The 18936-nt window shown below is 39.0% G+C and overlaps 1 protein-coding gene across 5 annotated transcripts in view; it reads right to left on the reverse strand.

The window, feature by feature from the left end:
- CERS6 (ceramide synthase 6) overlaps positions 1-18936 on the reverse strand; it is a 92167-nt gene that overhangs the window by 48618 nt on the left and 24613 nt on the right. For all 5 annotated transcript variants that reach the window (XR_015695952.1, XM_087709466.1, XM_087709458.1 and 2 more), the window contains exons 2-3: positions 14953-15058; positions 8149-8279 (exon numbers count right to left, since the gene is read on the reverse strand). Coding sequence is in view for 4 of the 5 variants with exons in the window: in XM_087709466.1 (XP_087565592.1) it covers positions 8149-8279; positions 14953-15058 (237 nt within the window). In the remaining variant the exon portion in view is untranslated. The remainder of the gene's footprint in view (positions 1-8148; positions 8280-14952; positions 15059-18936) is intronic.

Consider the following 18936-nt stretch of genomic DNA (forward strand, 5'->3'; position numbering starts at 1 on the left):
CTGCAAAAGATGAGACATTATTTCCCCTTGAAGTCTACTTAACACTTTAAGGCTACCTCTGTGTAATTACAGCTAAGTATGTTTGAATGCGTTCATCTTGAGCAACTAATCAATTTTATAATTATTTATTTATTTTTCTGGGAAAAGAAGCAAAGCATTCTTATCTGCCAGCTCCTCAACAGCTTTCTGTAAACAATAGGATTAAGAATCAGAATTTAAGATTGATCAAAAGGAATTAAGAAACAAGGGCAAACCCAACACATCATGCCAAAGATCCAAGATTACAATTCCTGAAAAATTTATTTAGACCTTACAATAAGTATCAGAGTAAGTTACATATGAAATGTAACTTACTCTGATACTCCTCTTTCTTTGCTGTAGCATAGCTTCAGTTCACTAGCACAACTTTACTTCTCAATAGTACATTTAAAAGAGATCAATTCTTTTTGTTCATCAGCAGGAATTAAAATTCCTTAATATTTTGATAATCTGCTAGAATGATGTATAAAATCTAAATATTCAGATTAAAGTACACGACAAGCCTTTTTGACGGAACATGATATTTCTGCAGAAGGATGATTCTAATCCAAATATTTAAAGCAATACATACAATGCAATTGGGAATCTTCATTGTGTGTCTATTTGATTTCCTAGCTGGCTGAACTCTGATATTCTCAATATTTAATGGTCATAGCATTACTTGCGATGAATGCTTCCCTAAATCTGCATGATTCCTATGCAGCTTTGAGAACATCTGAGCATAATTTACTAAAAAAACCCACCCCCGTTTTCCGATGCTAAACGCCATAAATACAAAATGATTGGACAGGTGGCCCAAAAACAAAGATATATGCTGACTAAGTAAGAGTGCAAGTAGCTTTGCATTTTGTTCACTTGTTGTATCATTCTTTTGTTGAATGGCTGTCAGCATTCGGAAGAAAACAATTCAAGTTTCATAAAAAATTATATTACTGTTCTAGGAAATATTCTGCTGGATCTTTTTCTTGAATAAAATAAGCAAGAAAACAGGCCTAGGATGTTCTTTGTCACAACTCCATCATCCTCAGATTAGAGCATTTCACTCTTTCAGATAAAGAGCTTCCAGAAGACAAAGAAGCATTTCTATATTGCCAGATGTAACAAGCTGCTATTGTAGCAGTATTTTTTCACTTTCAATCAATGTTGTGGACAATTCTCATCATACAGTTATGGCAATAGACATGTGTGAAAGGAAGTTTATTCTTGCTTTACTTCCTTTAGTGCAGGGCTGTCAAACTCCTGGCCCATGGATCAGATGCGTCACGTGCTGTCCATGCCCATGCCCAGTTTAGAGAAGGGGAAAACAGTCCCAATATGTCACGTGACACCGCCATGATACCACGAGTTTGACACCTTTGCTCTAGTGTGTGCTCTCTGCTAACAGTTCCTCACAACAGCTACAAGCCCAGTCCCCAGCCTCTCTGATGCTTTATGATGCTTTAACAACTTATACAGATGTGACTTTGTGAGCATAACCTGTTTTTCAAAGGATTAAGGAGTTTCTATAGGATCATAATGAGTATCATGCAGGAAGATGGGATTCCTAGGCCAAATGAAGCACAAGTTAATTATTGAAAAAAAGTTCAAATAGTGGTTAAAGCAGAATTGAACACGCCAGGCTTTCCCATTTGCTTAAACATTTAGCAAGAGAGACAGCAATGATTTTCTCCTCTCTGTGCTGGATTAGGATTTTCCAATCATTTTTCCCCCTGAATGTCATTTAACTCATATATATCTACTGTGTTTCCCCCAAAAATAAGACAATAGGGTCTTATTTTCTTTTGATCCCCAAAATAAGCCCTTGGCCTTATTTTTGGGAAGGTCTTATTATTTTTGAGGTGAAAGAGGCAGCGAGCGTGGTCACCTCAGGGCTGCTGCTATGCTGCAATATTTTAGGGGAGGGCTTATTTTAGAGCATGTGCTCAAAAGCCCGATTGGGCTTATTACCAGGGAGGTCTTATTTTCAGGGAAACAGGGTTGGCTGCAGATGGCAGGGGAGTGTTCTTCAAAATGAGAGGTTCTGATTCAGTCAACGTACCTTTACAATAAAGTAGAATTAGTTTGTTTGATTGTAATTCCTATTCAGTTCACCATGTGAGATCAATATCAATCTTGCAAACCTGAAAGTACACGTCTCCTTTAGAGCTGGGAAAGTAGGGAGGGTCTCTTCTGAGCCTCTTGCCCTGCTCACTATCCACTTGCAAGCTATGCTGTCTCTTTTCTGCCCATTCCCTTCGCAACATCTCTTGGCTAAGTTTCAAAATCTTTCTCACATACCATCACATTGCTACGCCTTAGAAATTCCCTGAAGGATTCCCAGCCCTGTATTAAGATGATTGATGTCCTTAACAAATCACATTCTTAGCCTTCCAGTTTCCCATCCTGATGTAATTGCTTATAGTTTTTGAGAATATTAAGATAACAAACTGAGCAGGTAATGTAGTGGCTTAGTGAAATGAACTAAATGAGCCCATCAATCAGATTCAGAATTACTCCATATCATACATGAATTATTATCATTCCCTTCCAATCCCTATTAGGGAGATTTGTCAAAACTAAATGGAACGAATAAACTCTATATATGTCACAAAACAAGAAATAATTCCAGTCCTTCTACAGTAACCACTTTTTTATGATCATTTCATCAGGAGAAAGTGGACAAATCTATTTCTTAAATTGAACTGTCCATATGCATCCTTTTCTCCCTTCAGTCCTGAGCCCAAATGTTCTTTGCCTCTAATCACAACCTCCCCAGTTTCTTCTTACCAAAAATAACTAAATGAATCTTCAACAGCTCTTCCTACGACAGGGCCAGTATATGCTTTCACTAAGCAGTTTGAAATGCCCTAAACCAAAGCCTCCCTTAAGTTTTGTTTGTTTTGTCTTCCTATCTTCCTATGCCATCTGATACATCTATCGCATAGTAAGCCTATCGGAAAGGATGACTCCGCTTTATAAACTTCGTATAGGACCTAGAAAATTTTGCTTTCTAAACAGGCAAACCACAGGCATGTGGTTTTTTCTTAAAAGGAAAAAGAAAAGTGTATCCAAACATAATTCACATTACTTGCAATAGGAAATAGGCACACAGTAATTTTTAAATGGTGCAAGGTTTTTCTTGGAATGCATGCTATTTTATCTGCTTTAGATGTGCTGCATTTAGGGCCATCTGAACTGGTTAACTACCCAACGGGTTTCTAAACAGGAAGCAGACAATAACTTTGATTATAAAGAAGCTGCTCCAGCAGAACCTGTAGAATGCCAACCTCAGGACATACAAAGTAAAGAATCACATGAGGCCGATAAACACGCAAGCAGCCATTTAAGCACTGGAAAAGTCAGTTAATAATAATGTGAGGCCTCCTGGTCCATGCACCTAGTGAGTAGAGAGGCTTTCAGAGAAGAGATGTTCTATGAGGTTCCTTGCCAAGCAAGGGCATAAAACTCTTGATCAGAGACAGTTGTCTTCTGCAGTCTGATTTAAGAGTCAGCCCTGACCTATGATCCAGTTTGAAAGTACACCTCTGGCCTCCAGCTGTTGTATATTGTTTGTAGATTCTACTTGGGAAATTTCGACCTTTTGAATGACTGACAACTCTCCTTAGTTTTTAGAAATCTGGACTGGATTTGGAGTATTTTTCTGCGTACTCCTGTTAGAGAAAACCCATTCACACAAGTTTCTTTCAGAGATTCTGTTTTAGCTTTCATTATTTGTTTGCTATTATCTTTTTGACCATGAGTGTAATAAAGTGTAATAATCACTATGTAGGACAGACATGCAGATTAGTTGACCACTCCTAGATGTCAGAAAACATGATTAACAATTCCTTGATTTCACAACATCTGGACAAACTGTCTATGGAGATCATTAGTCACCTAGGTCATGGTTGTCCCAAAGATGCTTTTTAAAAAAGCAACTGGACTTTCTTTGTTTTTCCTTGAAAACACTTCACTTCTCATCCATGAAACATTTTCAAGGAAAAACAAAAAAAGTCAAGTTTTCCTAATGGAAACGGTGATCATCCTAGACCAAGCTAAATCAAAAAATGCTAGGGAATTCCTGGCGGCTTTGCATTTAGGCAAATTAGCCATCAATAGACTCCCAGAGATAAGCCACACATATACTATTTCAAAAAGGTACAGAAACAAAAAGACCAGAATACATTCTCTCCAGATAATCAAGAAGAAAATAATACCCTAATCAAGGAACTACCAAGGAGAAAATTACATCCCACCAACATTGGCAGAGCAAGCTAATGTCAAGATAATGATAATGGAAAAAAACAGCAACAGAGGAAAATAGGAGTACCATCTTCTCTGTCTTCTGTTTTTTATTTTCCTTACAGCTGTGTGTAAGTAACTGATAGTTTGGCTTCTGTTAATGAAAGTTAAGTTCCTTTACAGACATGGGCCAAAAATGATTGGGTTTAAAGCTCTCATAAACTTGTGAAAGAATTGTATGTTTCAACAATTACTGTTGATTATAAACGGCTACATATAAATTAGATTTTCAGCTTTCTTCTGCTGTCTTCCAGGTCTCTTACCAGGAAGCAAAGAGAGAGGACATGAATATTATAAACCCCTTGAACTAGCAAGAATGTTCAATTGAAAAAGCAGCCTTTTTCTGGCAGGGCATCTTAAAGACATACTGAATAATGAAGGAACAATCTGGAATTCCTGTAGCTTGCAGAGAAGTTATGCTCCTGCACATTTATGAAGACCTTATTAGTATGCAATCTCAGGGTGGTCCAGCCTAGAATGAAATTATTTGATGCCACTCCTGCTGTTCTGGCAATCAGTTTGTTTGATTCATAAGTGTATGTGTTCCAAACATTCATTTATTATTTTAGGTATCATAGCATTTTAATATAGAGTCTCTGCCTTAGAAAGCTTTTGTATGTGGACTAGGATACTTAAGATGCGTGTAGTACTTTGAATAGCTGAAAATACTATTAGACATGTATTTTTTCAAGAGCCGTGGTGGCGCAGTGATTAGAGGGCAGTACTACCTCTGCTGCCTGCCAGCTGCCTGCAGTCTGGCAGATCGAATCTCATCAGGCTCAAGGTTGACTCAGCCTTCCATCCCTCTGAGGTGGGTAAAATGAGGACCAGATTGTTGGGGCCAGTATGCTGACTCTGTAAACCGCTTTGAGAGGGCTTTAAAGCACTGGGAAGCTGTGTGTAAGTCTAAGTGCTATTGCTATTTTCACAAGGATTTATACACAAGGTTCTATATATACGTGTATGTGCATTTATAGATAGTGCCATGGACTGCTATAACATCCTGTCCCTGAAAGTCTGTAGAGATTCTCAGTCATTCAGGTCGTGGCTGCCCCAAAGGTGCATTTTTCAGGAGGCAACTGGACTTACTTGTTTTTTTCTTTTGAAGACATTTCACTTCTCATCCAATAAGCTTCTTCAGCTCCGACAGAATAGTGGGGAATGGAAGGATTTATATTTCTTGCAGACAGCTGGTAATCTGTATCTTTTTAGAGGGTCGTTAAAGCACTTGGGGATTTATCTGTGTACTCAGGGTCACTTGAGTGGTGCTCCTAGTTCCTATAGTCTGCAATTTCCCCCCCCTCTGGAAATCCATTCCTACTCCCACACCATTCAAAGGGTGCTCATCCCAAATTGTATAGCTAAAAGCAAATTGTATAGATTGAGTGACTGAGAATCTCTACAGACTTTTAGCTATAAGTATAACTATAAACTTTATTGTCATTGTACTTAAATACAACGAAATTTGTTTTAACCTCACTGGTGCAAAATTATAACAGAAACAAAAAAGAAAGAAAAAGAAAAAACTAGTGTGTGCATGTAGTATTTAAAAGTCTGACAGTCCAAGGATAGAAACTATTTTTAAACCTGTTTGTTCGGCTGGCTATACTTTGATGTCTTCTGCCTGATGGTAGAAGTGCAAAGAGACACTGAGCAGGGTGTGAATCATCTCTGAGTATCTTCCTTACTCTGCTAAAGCAGCGAGATCTGGCGAAGTCATCCAGTGGTGTCAGAGGGAAACCAATGGTTTCTTGTGCCGAATTGATCACTCTGTAGTGCCTTCCTGTCCGCAGCTGTTAAACCAGCATACCATACTGTAATACAATATGTGAGGACACTTTCTATGGTGGAACGATAGAAAGAGGTCATCAGCCGTTGTTCCACCTGATTTTTTCGTAGGACTCTAAGGCAATGAATATACAATACATATACTATATATACTATACAATTTGGGATGAACACCCTTTGAATGGTGTGGGAGTAGTAGCAGTTCTGCCCAGATTCCTTCCTTGAGTGCATTGACTCAAAATTCTGATTGAAAATTCAACTCATATTCTGAAATTAAACCAAAACCAGCAAGCGATGCCTGATGCTACTGAGATAAAATAGGCAAAGAAGAAGCTATCCCTTCCCTAGAGCCTGATAAAAAATACAAAAATCTTTTCAAACACTTTTTTAAAAAGTATCAATGACATGTACTAGTTCTCTTAAATTACCCTCCTCTCTAAAATCTCTGCCTCAAGATACTTTTGATTCAATGGTACATTGAAATATACCTTTGCTGGGATCTGTCAAATAGTCTTTAGCTAACAGATCTGGCAAACCAAATGAAACTGCGGTACAGGAATGAGGGCTAAAATCATTTTTATTGAGATAGTCTATAAGATGTTGTTGTTGTTTGTTTATTCAATTTGTATGCCGCCCTATTCCGGAGGGACTCAGGGCGGCTAACAAGCAGAGGGGAAGGGGGAATACAAACAGGAAAACAAAAGGACAGACATATTAAAACAAAGCAACAGTCGCAACAATTCAACTGGGGCTGGAAATTCATTAGTCCCAGGCCTGCGGAACAACCAGGTCTTAGTGGCTTTGCGGAAAGCCAGAAGGGTGGTGAGGGTCCGGATCTCAACGGGGAGATCGTTCCAGAGGGCTGGAGCAGCCACAGAGAAGGCCCTCCCCCGGGGAATTGCCAGTCGACACTGGCTAGCCGATGGAATTCGGAGGAGGCCTAATCTGTGGGATCTGATCGGTCGTAGGGAGGTAATTGGCAGGAGGCGGTCTCTCAAGTATCCAGGTCCAATACCATGCAGGGCTTTAAAAGTAATGACTAGCACCTTGAAGCGTGTCCGGAGCCCAATAGGCAGCCAGTGCAGCTCGCGGAGGATAGGTATAACGTGGGTGCACCTACGATCGCTTGCGCGGCTGCAGTCTGGACAAGCTGAATACTCTTCAAGGGCAGCCCCATGTAGAGCTTATAAGAGATTCTTACATGTCTGATTGCACTGTACCTCTTCTTTTTATAGCTCAGTGGGTTAGGGAGGCATCTGCCTGAGCTGCACTCAAACATTATCTCATTCTGGACTTTTTAAAAAAAATGTTCCTTTTGCCAAGGCAATGCTTCCTGCATATCTCTGTCAGGGCCGCCATCCTTCCTCTCTAAATACGTAGATCCAATGGGAAGCCACCACTTTCTACAGATGCAGAGCCTAAGACTGAATGGAGGGCTTTTCCCCCCACAAGAAAGGAATAAACATTAAGTCCTGCCTTCTAAGTAGAGAAAGCGAGTTAAGGTCTTCGTGGCAGTAGAGACTTAGAGCAGTCTGATTCAGAAGAGAAGTTTAGATCTGGACAGGGACTTTATGTCTTTATTTTCTACCCTTTAACGCCTCTAAATCTAAAACAATGAAGTGAATTTAAAAACAAATGGAAAATTTGGCTCCACTGACTCTACAGATTGTTAAATCATAGCAGCCACACTACTCAATCACATAAGGCCTATTCAGAATGACTGAAAATAACTTTTTAGAGCAATTTCTTTATAATAGTTGATTCTGTGTTTAAATGTGGGAAAGAAATCCTTATTCTATTGGATTCCAATTTCTTTAGACAACTGTAACTTACTTCTCTGTTTCCAAAGAAAATGTGTTTCAATTATATTAAACAAAAGCAATTTGGAAAGGGGAAGAAGATTGTACCCATTTTAGCAAACAATATACAATATTACAGTGATCCCCCAAAATCCATGAGACTTGAGATGAAGAGACTTCTCTTCCATCGAGACATGAGTGAGGAAAAATAGAAACAAAGAGGAGGAAAAGAATTCCTTACAAGCTCTCGCAGAATTTCCTAAGAATGCTTGGTTTTTCCTGGTTGCGTCTCTGTCGAAACCAACGCTGAATATTGCGCACATCCCAGTCTAGCTGCTTGGATAGCCCTTCCAGCCTCTTCTCGTCTGGATGCTTTCAAAAGAATAATAATAATAAAAATAATAATAAAAAGAGAGTCAAAAAGTTACTCTTCTGAGAAGAGTTCACTAAATTCCAATTGGTATTTCCCAAAAAAACTAAGCAGTAAGTTATGCATGGGGAGTGGGCCACCCTTTGAAATGCCGGCTTGCTATCCAGACTATAAAACAACTTATGTAAGTTAAATAATTGCTAGATTCTTGTTCAGTTTTTATTGCTGTGTAGTTCGTGTTATTATCAAACTGCCGCATATGACCCGGACACAAGTAATTAAAGAATCTTAAGACCTCTAGATTTCTGCATTTTGCATTAAAAATGCCATTGTGCCAATGACACCGTAACACACACTTTGATTCCATGGACAATTTTCTGCTGTTACCATACTTTAAAATATAAACCGTGAAGTTGCTTGGGTGGTCCTTAAATTTTAATAAAATAATTGGGAATAGCGAATACGGGTCACCGACAAAACCGCGAAGCCCTTTTCCGCGCCGACATAACCACGGACGGCAAATCTGGGTCGTCCGAAGCACTAAGGAAAAAGGCGACCCTAGCGCGCCGACATAACCACGGAGGGCAAATCCGCGCCCTCCGAAGTGCTCAGCAAAATGCTTTCACTAGCATTCAAAACCTAACCCTAACCCTAACCCTAAACATAACGCTAACCCTAAACCTAACCCTAAACCTAACCCTAACCCTAAACCTAACCCTAAACCTAACTCTAACCCTAACCCTAACCCTAACCCTTACCTTAACTAAAATCGGTTTCTGTCGCCACGCTGTTGTCGCCGCGGTGATGATGTCGCGGTTTTAGCGACGTGGTTTTGTCGGCGCGCTTTTGTCGTGTGCGCTTTTGTCAGGTCACGGCGAATACTCTATTAAATCATACTTTCAATTGTATGCTAATTTTGCTGTCTTATTTGCTCCCCTTCTTATGGAATACAGCTCAAAACGTTTTTGTCTTCTGTTTTTTTGTGATGTTGTTTTTAAATTTACTCATTTTCCACTGGGCCTATTGGCTAGAAATTCGGGGACCTGTAAACCAAATACTCTGGATAGCTCCAGGATGGGAATGGCTACTCACACTTGTTTATTTTTGCTTCACTCATACACTATACTTTTTAGGGTTTTTAAAATCTTTACAGCTTCAGGGTACCCATCTCATAAAATGGTCACAAAATACTTATTTTTTCATGGAAGATTCACAATTCTACTAATTACTTTTCCAGAGAAGAAAAATGTATTAATAATAAAGGTCGACCTCGCCTATCGATCCTCATTTAGTGACCATCCTAAAGTTACGATGATGCTGTAAATGGAGATTTACAACTGGTCCTCAAAATTTTGGATGTTGCAGCATCCCAGCACTTACGTGGGACTGCCATTTGCAATTTTCACAGCTGGATTCTGACAAGCAAAACAACTGGGGAAGCTATCAGGAAGTTGCAAGTCACAGTCACTTAACTACTGAGGGCGATTCTCTTAATGAGCCCAGCCAGCAGTGATATCATAAATTGACATGGTCATGTGGCATGCTTAATGATCACACACTTAGTGACAGAGTTGGTGGTCCCAATTGTGATTAGCAAATGAGAACTGCCTGTTTATTTAAGCTTCATTATTTATTGTCCTAAAATAAATTTTGATAAAAATATCAAAATGTAAGTTTTGGATATTCTCTCCTGTTGTTTCTTAAAATGTTCAAGATTGTGGAATGCTACTTTTTCAATTAAGAATACCTATAATTCATTTTGTTAAAGGGGGAAAATCAAAGAAATAAAAAGATATTCTATATACTCTGGTACATTTAGTTTATAAATCAAAGTGGAGTGCATGAGCTTGCATGTTGATATATTTAAACAGAGTTAAATATTAAAATACATTAAAACCCAGTGGCATATTCCATCCATTTCTGGAGTGAGATTTGTTAAAAGTTTTACAATGAGTATAACATTTAGTTTATTTTTGTATTTAGTTTTAGTTGCAGGGAATGTTAAAGTTCAGTTTTTAAATAATATATTGAAGGCAAAGAGAGTTGTCCTTTAAATGTCTTTTCACTTAAGCTCATATTTTATTTTGGAACTAGCTTGTGGTAAATTGTATATTTACTTGGAGAATGTTGGCGTGCTACTGAACATGGTTTAAGAAATGATTTGTATAGAACTGAAATCTAAATGTTTACAGAGAACAAGTACCACCAGGAGGCGGGGGGAGGCATCTAAGTTACTTGTGAGTTGTAGCCAAGTGGATAAGTGTAATAAGCAATGAGAATATGATGGGCAGTGAGAACAATCCTGGAAGACAGGAGAAAGAGCCAGAACCTCAATTCAGGTCTATAAGTGGAATCAGAGTTCAACAAAAGGATGAGAGTAAAGATGGGGCCCTTCCCAATTCTCTGGAAAATAAAGGAAGGGGGGGGGGATGTTTTCAGACTTCTAAGATTCTGTTACTGTAACCTTGAAATAAAGGGAGTTTAGTACGCAGGATTTTAGTTTCCTGTCTGGACTACCTTGAAGGGCTGACAGTGAGTCATCTGATAACAATTATGTGCTTGTAGGCATGGCAGGGCATGAAAGAGAAAGAAGGCAGTCAACTAGCAAGCGGCAGCCAGAAAAACAATTATGAGCTGGGTCCAAATATGCATTCTTTTCAACTTCTTGCTTTATAAATTGTGTGGTTCATAGGGGAACAGTTCTTTTGACACCAGGTATTATTTATAACCAAAGGGAAAAAAAGGGATAAGTGATTTTATTACTATATAAAGTTTGTCATGTAAGTTTGAAAGTTTGAAATTGCCAACAAATATATGATAGTAGTGGTTATTGAATGTTATTGGTAGAAGTGAAGGTTATGAATATTTTATGATGGTTTTTAAACGTCTATTACTCTCTATTACTCCATGACCATTGTTCATATGATGACTATTACCCTCGATTTCAATCCCCAAGATCAATTGTTTCCATGCCTCCACTTCTCTCATAAATTATACTTGTGTTTTAATATTGTTGGTCTTTTTTTGCTCAGAAATTTAGTATTAAATTTAGGTATTATAATCAAGATTCTTAATCAAATTTATATATACACCAGAAATTGATACAATTTTTAAATACAAAAGCTGGATTGATACAAGAAGCTAACCAAAATCAAGCAATCTTTCCAATTGAGCTAAGATTCTAGATAAGCCTATTTTAATGATCAAGTGTGTGTCAAGTTCTCTGGTGTGGTATGTTTCATTCATTTTCCTTTTTATTGCTTTAATATTTCCTAGCAAGCCTGAATTGCTTAGCAGATAGTCATGTAATTTGAAATAAATAAATATAAATGGAATATTCTGATACAGCATATTTGGAATTGGCCTGAGAATGTGATGACTTACTATATACATTCCAGCAACAGTAAATGGAATTGGAATTGGGAAGCATCTTAACATGAGTGTGATGTCTAGCACAATAGATAGTTTGTTTGGAATTACTTTGAAATCAATTCAGTTCCTTAGTTGAAATAGTTAAAGGCAGACACCACAATACTTTAGAATTTTGGGCAGTTTGATCTTACAATTTCAGAAGACAGGAAGGTAACATAGAAAGTCAATTCTATCTAATAACCTGTTTGCCTGCATATTCCAGAGATCAATGAAACATTCAGCAGAACTGCCCATTAGAACATTGGGCAAAACCCAAGTGCCTTTCCAAAGCTTTGTGGATTCCTCAGGCCCCTCTGGTAAGACAGGTGAATTTGTCCATCCTCCATGCACAAGCTGGTGGTTTTGGTGAACTCATAGTCATGAACTAATGGAAAGGTTCCAAGCCCTGGTCTTATGTTGTGTTGTAAAGACTAGATTACACAATGGAAAGCATCCTCACTTATTGCATCACAGTATTGCATGCTGGTTTGACAGCCGCAGATAGAAAAAAACCTTACATAGGGTGGGAAGCACAGCATAAAAAATCGTGGGCTGACCCCTGACTCCATTAGATGAGATTGCTAGGGCTCGCTGCCTTAGAAGAGTGAGGAAAATCCTCAGGAACGATTCACACCATGGTCAGCACTTCTTTACCCTCCTACCATCGGGAAGGAGATATAGATATAGGAGGCATAGCCAGCCACACAAACAGGCTGAAGAACAGTTTTTATCCGTGGGCTGTCAGACTCCTGAACGTGAAATAACATCATAACTAAGTAGTACGATGGACTTGCAGGACCGGCGGAATGTGTAACATGTTCACACTGGTGTAATAGGACTGTGTGTTTGTTTATTTATTGGGATAGGGATTTTTTTTCTCTTCATTGTGAGTTGTATTGTGTTCGTGGGGGGTCACTGAGGGAACTCAACCAATCTCATAGTACATATGTTGTGCACTGACAATAAAGAATTGTTATTATTATTATTATTAAACATACGGCCAGTTTTGTGGGCTGGAGCTGAGATGAACTGGGTCAATTCCTCATTCAGTTTTGACTTCAAAGACGGGAACTTAAAATCACCCAGGACTATCAACCAAGGGAATCCATAACCACCTTTGAGTGGCTCATGAAGGGACAATGCTATGCAGCCCTGAGGATGGTACCCTCCTTCCCGAGTTTATTGTTCTGGTCCAGTCTCACAAATACAGCACTCCTCACACAGTTGTATGCCAGGGTCTCCTGGTATACAACTGCCATGCCATCTCTCCTGCCCTGAGTCAAGACTGATGCAGCATATAAAACCTGTATGAATAAATCTCAGTGAGATGTATTTTCCACTCCTGATAATGAATGGGATTGAACATATGACAGACCTGGCATTCCAAAACACTGGCCTGTGCACAACATGCCCAGACATTTGATCCATATGAGATGGGACTGGAGAGCCTGATTGGAAATGTAGTACTCTGCAATGACTTACTCCTATCTCTTACTACAGTAGCCCTCAACCTTTTGGGCATCAGGGACTGGTTCCATGGAGAAAGGCTTTTCCACAGAGCAGAGGGAGTGTGCTTTTAGTGCTGCCTGCATTTCACAGATGGGACTTTGCTTGTTTGCACGATACTGTTGCTGGCATGTTGTGGACTGGTGCCGGTCCACGGACCAGGGGTTGGGGACCCCGCCTTATTTTACTTCTGTACCTCATATTTGTCCCTCTAAGCTATTCATCTCCTCTGTCACAATCCTAGGCCTGCACTGGGTAATCATATATTGACTTCAGACTTGCTACACCTGGCAGCTATAGTCAGGCACAGCCAGGCTCCAATGGAGGTGACTCTTGAACTACACAGTTACAACTTCCAGATTCCTCCCCCTCCCCTTTTTCCCCCTTTTTTTCAATATCAGTTCTATAAATAGAGGTAATCCTTGGCTTATGACCGGTCTCTTTTAACAACCATTCTGAAAGGGTAACTTTGGAAATTGTTCTTTATAGCCCATAAACACTTCCAGCCGTGTAAAACCTCCCCTCCCCCTCTGCAGTCATAGGAATGCCATCTGAGTGTCTGGCAACTTGTTTATGCTTACAAACAGTTACCAAGCGCCCCATGATCACATGATCACTATTTGCAATCTTTTCTGCTGGCTACCTCAGAAAGTCAATGGGGAAGCCTGCAGGGAAGCTTGCAAGCAGCTGCTGCCTACTGAGAAGACTTCCTCTTCTCTCTGGGGGCCGGCTGAAAGAACTGCCTGCTGGGGGGAAATCTCAGCTCTTTGTTGAAATTCCCTCCCAGCAGAACAGCTCCTTGGAGAGAGAAAAGGCTGTCTGTTGGGAAGGAATTATACTCTGCATGGAGCTGAGATTCCCCCCCTCCCCCATCTCAGACCTGCAATATCCAGTCTGACAAAGGATTTATCCTCCTTTCCATCCACAGGAGGCAAATTAGAGGTGGTATTCAGCAGGTTGTGACCAGTTCTGGAGAACCGGTAGCGGAAATTTTGATTAGTTCGCAGAACCGGTAAATACCACCTCTGATTGGCCTCGTCCCCGTCTATTCTCTGCCTCCCGAGTCCCAACTGATCGGGAGGAAATGGGGATTTTGCAGTAACCTTCCCCTAGAGTAGGGAGGGAATGAAGATTTTACCATATGCTTCCCCTGCCACACCCATCAAGCCACACCCATCAAGCCATACCCACAGAACTGATAGTAAAAAAATTTGAATCCCACCACTAAGGCAAATCCTTGGTTGGGCTACAGGATTTTAACTCAATTCCTGGAGCCCAATAAAAGCTTTTCCCAAGTGGAGGCAGAAAAGAAATCCTTTGTTTCCAGGAGTGCTGGGACTGTGGTAGTCATGTGGCATCTTGCTTAACAACCACTTTGCTCAACAACTAACATTAAGGTCCCAATTGTGGTTGTAAGTTAAGGATTACCTGTAAATCTTTTTTCCAGTCAACTCGGTCCAAACACTTTTTTCCTCTTTTCTTACTCCTGTCAAATGTGTCTTGCCATAATTAGTAAGTACATCCTTCAAACTAGCACAGAGCTACAAATATATCTAATCTCTCAGATCTTATGTAATAACAGCACTTGGATCATTTGTGGGGAGAAATTAGCAGGATACTTCTATTATTCATTACAATAGCTATCAAATTAACATGCTAGCGAGACAGCTATTCCTAATAATTAATTGCATTGTCTTTGATGAACAACCTTTACATTTGCCCAAAGTAAATAAAAGGATTTTAAGGAACAGATTGTACCTTTGTGATGGCAGTGAAGACTTTTTCAAGAATAGCATTAGGCTGAGCCTTCTGTGGTCCATTGGCTTGGACTTTTAAGCCTAAGGCACATGGCTTAGCTATAAACCTAAAATGGAGATAGAAATAAAGAAGAAAAAGAAAAAAAAGGAATTAGGTACATATGACAATAATTACAAAGTAGGCCATTTACTTCTTCAGCACACAACTCAAATGATGAAATTATATTGTCTGCAAATGAGTATGCTCAACACCAGTACATTTAACTTGTGCTTGTGCGTGTTTTGCTTCCCAGTAGAGAGACTGCTATCAATATCTCTTCTTATGTAATTTTGGTGCCACGTAACTTTTAGAGTTTATTGTCCTGCAACAGTCTCATGATTTGCTGTGGTAACACATTCCATAAGGCTTTTGCTAGCATGCTGGTCTGCAACACTGATCTAGTGTCATATGAATAATAGATTTAATTGTTTTAAAAAGCTGATCTTGCCTCGCACCTGCTTCAAAAGCAACCTATTGAGAGGAACATTTTGCCAAATACTGATGCCTGCAAATACATGTAGATAAATGTAGAAAGAGAGCTATGTTAGCCTACGATTGCCAAAAACTCAGAAAGACTTTGTTAGTGTGTTTACAGCCCAACACATTTTATTGAAAGGCATAAGCTTTTCTGAGCTACAGCTCATTTCAAAAGATACATAGAGCAATGGTGTCAAATGCACGTCGTCACGGCAGCGTCATGTGACGTATAGGGACTTTCCCCCCTTCGCTAAACTGGGTGTGGGCATGGCCAGCACATGACGCATCCAGCCTGCAGGCCAGGAGTTTGACAGCTATGGCATAGAGTGACTAATATAGGATTTAAATTGGGGCTGGGAGGGGGAAGGGAAGACCAGATAGTTATGCAGATACAGGTTAGCAATAGCAATAGCAATAGCAGTTAGACTTATATACCGCTTCATAGGGCTTTCAGCCCTCTCTAAGCGGTTTACAGAGTCAGCATATTGCCCCCCAACAATCCGGGTCCTCATTTTACCCATCTCGGAAGGATGGAAGGCTGAGTCAACTCTGAGCTGATGAGATTTGAACAGTCGAACTGCAGAACTGCAGTCAGCTGAAGTAGCCTGCAGTGCTACATTTAACCACTGTGCCATCTCGGCTTCCAGTGACATGTGACAACAAGTAAAACAAGTACTTTATAAATTAATATTACAATAGTAAAGTACCAGCAAAGCACCTTTCTGCAGTAGGATTGTACAAAATAAGAAATAGAAGTTTGGCATCAGAACAAAAAAATAAAGACAAATAATATGAGAGCATTTAACTTCCTAGGGTACTCCCCTAGAGATCTCAAATGAGCTCTTTTGGAGCAAAGAAATTCTATCAGCACAGTTGAGCAAGAGACTGCTGAATTATCATAGAGCAAAAGATCACAAAATCTCTTAATAAGCACATCATCAATTGATCAAGCACTTGAAGTCTGTCTCACAGGTGATTCACATCTATATAACCACCTTGACTAACCTCTCAGCCACAGATCAGGAAACCATAATACGTATGGACAAGAAATAGACTATTATTTTCTTTGCATCCATTTGTATGTTTGTGTTAGATTCATATTTTGATATGGTCAAATGACTAAATCAATAAATATTCTATTCTATTTCTATTCTATAAATGATAATTATAAGATGTAACTCAGCTTTTTTAATCCCAAGGTTCTAATCTATTAAAACCCCAAAACCCAAAGAGGGGAATTCTTTCATATATTTTTTTTGATGAGGAAAAAAAGGAGACAATCAAAAGTATTGGATTACAGAGGCAAAGGCAAAAATGAAAGAGGCTATATTGTTGGATTAAGTGGAAAGGGAAAGGAAAAAGAAAGAAAAAAGAAAGAAAATCAAAGGAGCTTGCCTGATGTACAAAATGAAAAATACTTTAAAATTAGTAGAGAATCAGTGTCCCTATATCCCCTCAGGAAAGGAGTCCTTGCCTTACAACCTTTTGTTTAGTGACCAAATTACAATAGCACTAAAAAGTGATTAATAACTAGTACTTAACACTTATAACTGTGGCAGCATGTCTAAAGTAACTGATTGGGTGTTTAGCAACCAGCATTTATTTATAACAATTGCAGCGCCCCAGGGTCATGTGATCGCCATTTGCAACCTTCCCAGCTGGTTTCCAAGTAGCAAAGCCAATGAGGGAAGCCAGACTAATTTCACAACTGTATGATTCACTTAACAACTTAACAAGCATGGCCCAACAAAATTGTAAAAGCAGGCATCCCTCAATAAACAACTACTGTACTTAGCAATGGAAATTCGAGTCCGAATTGTAGTGGTAAACCAAGCGCTATCTTTACGCAGGCAAACAAAAAGTTATCTGGATATTCCCTAGCTGTTTTGCAAGCTTAATCTAATTTCCAAGGACTAAAGCCCAGAAGGTGCAAGGTGGATTGTGTAACATATTATTTTCATCAGGGTGAATAAAAATTAATGCTTTAAATAACAACAACAACAAGAACAACAACAATAATAATAATAATACAAAATTTGGATTTTTAAAATTTTAAATAGGATTTTTAAAATTTTAAATAGGATTTTTAAAATTTTTATCAAATTTATTTTAATAAAATGTTTTTGAAGTAAAAATTTATCTAAAGATAGTTTTCTAATTAACATACATTAATAATTTAGTTTATTCAGCATGAAATGGAGCTTAATTATGTAGCATGAGGCTGTAAATTCTGCAATATTTACATTTTTGGTAAACTCATTCAATGAATCCAAGCTCTGCATGCTGAGATAACATGCACTGCATTGGTGCATTCATACAATTTCACAGTAAGTATGAGATAAATCATAAAAGAAAGTTCAGGAATATTCCTTTATCCCATTGCTTTGGAAATCTATATACACTACTAACTATATGATTGTTTGAAGAGAAATGCATCTGTAGTCTAAGAGGAAGGGCGAGCAGTAAAAATGAAAGTGAAACTTTCTAAGCAGCTTATAAATACAATATTAAAGAGCATCTGTCATTTAGGATCCATCATGGTAGCAGTGGTGGGTTTCCATTATTTTTACTACCAGTTCGCGTGCGCACACAGGGGTGGGAGGAGCCTACTGCCGCTGCCACTACTGTTTGCCTGAACCGGGCCCAACCAAGAGCAACCCACCTCTGCATGGCAGTGCCTGGTAGCAGGCATCCACTCACCAGCTGCCTGCCACATCCCTCATCTTGTTGTGTCACTGCCGCATCACCAGACGTCCCATTAAAGTGAATGGGACTGTCAGTGAGTCAACAGCGGGTCAGACGAGGAGGCACTGTGGGATAGAGATGACAGTTGCTCTTTAAAAATTATGATTTAAATCGAGTTGATTTAAATCAAGCCTTTTTACTAGTGTTTTAAATCATGATTTTAATTGTGATTTTAATTGACTTGATTTAAATCAAATCCACCCTGATTTTCATGAAAGAAAATAAATATGTAATACATAGCAATTGATACAAATCCGAAGTCAGAAACATACGGAACACTCTTCTAACACTCACTGATCCCATGAATTACGGCCATTCGTGAGGAAAAACGGGGCTATAATCTAGCAAAAGAGGATCATAGATTCTCCAACTTGGTGGAAAATTTATTTGTTGTTATACTTATTAAATTTATATACCGTTTAATAAATATTTTCTGGCAATTCTGGCCATTTGGCAGTCAGTGATGGCCATTAAGAGCCTGTTAATTATAGAAACAATACAAGACTATAATTGTGTATGCTAAAAATCTGCCTGAATTATATAATTTGAAAACTATGGTTTTATGAAGCTCAAATAGTAGTGAAACAGAGACCAATGTGTAGAAATATTTTTTCTCACATGCCTTTTGATATTTTGTAAAAAAAACAGTCAGCCCTGGAGGCCATCTTTTTATTTGGATCTTCAGTGCTGCCACACTTAGTGCTATGGGAAACTGGGAGTGTG

The sequence above is a fragment of the Thamnophis sirtalis genome, unplaced genomic scaffold, assembly GCF_051295495.1.
Source record: "Thamnophis sirtalis isolate CommonGarterSnake01/CBP01778 unplaced genomic scaffold, rThaSir2_p1.2 scaffold_1, whole genome shotgun sequence".
NCBI classification, from domain to species: Eukaryota; Metazoa; Chordata; class Lepidosauria; order Squamata; family Natricidae; genus Thamnophis; species Thamnophis sirtalis.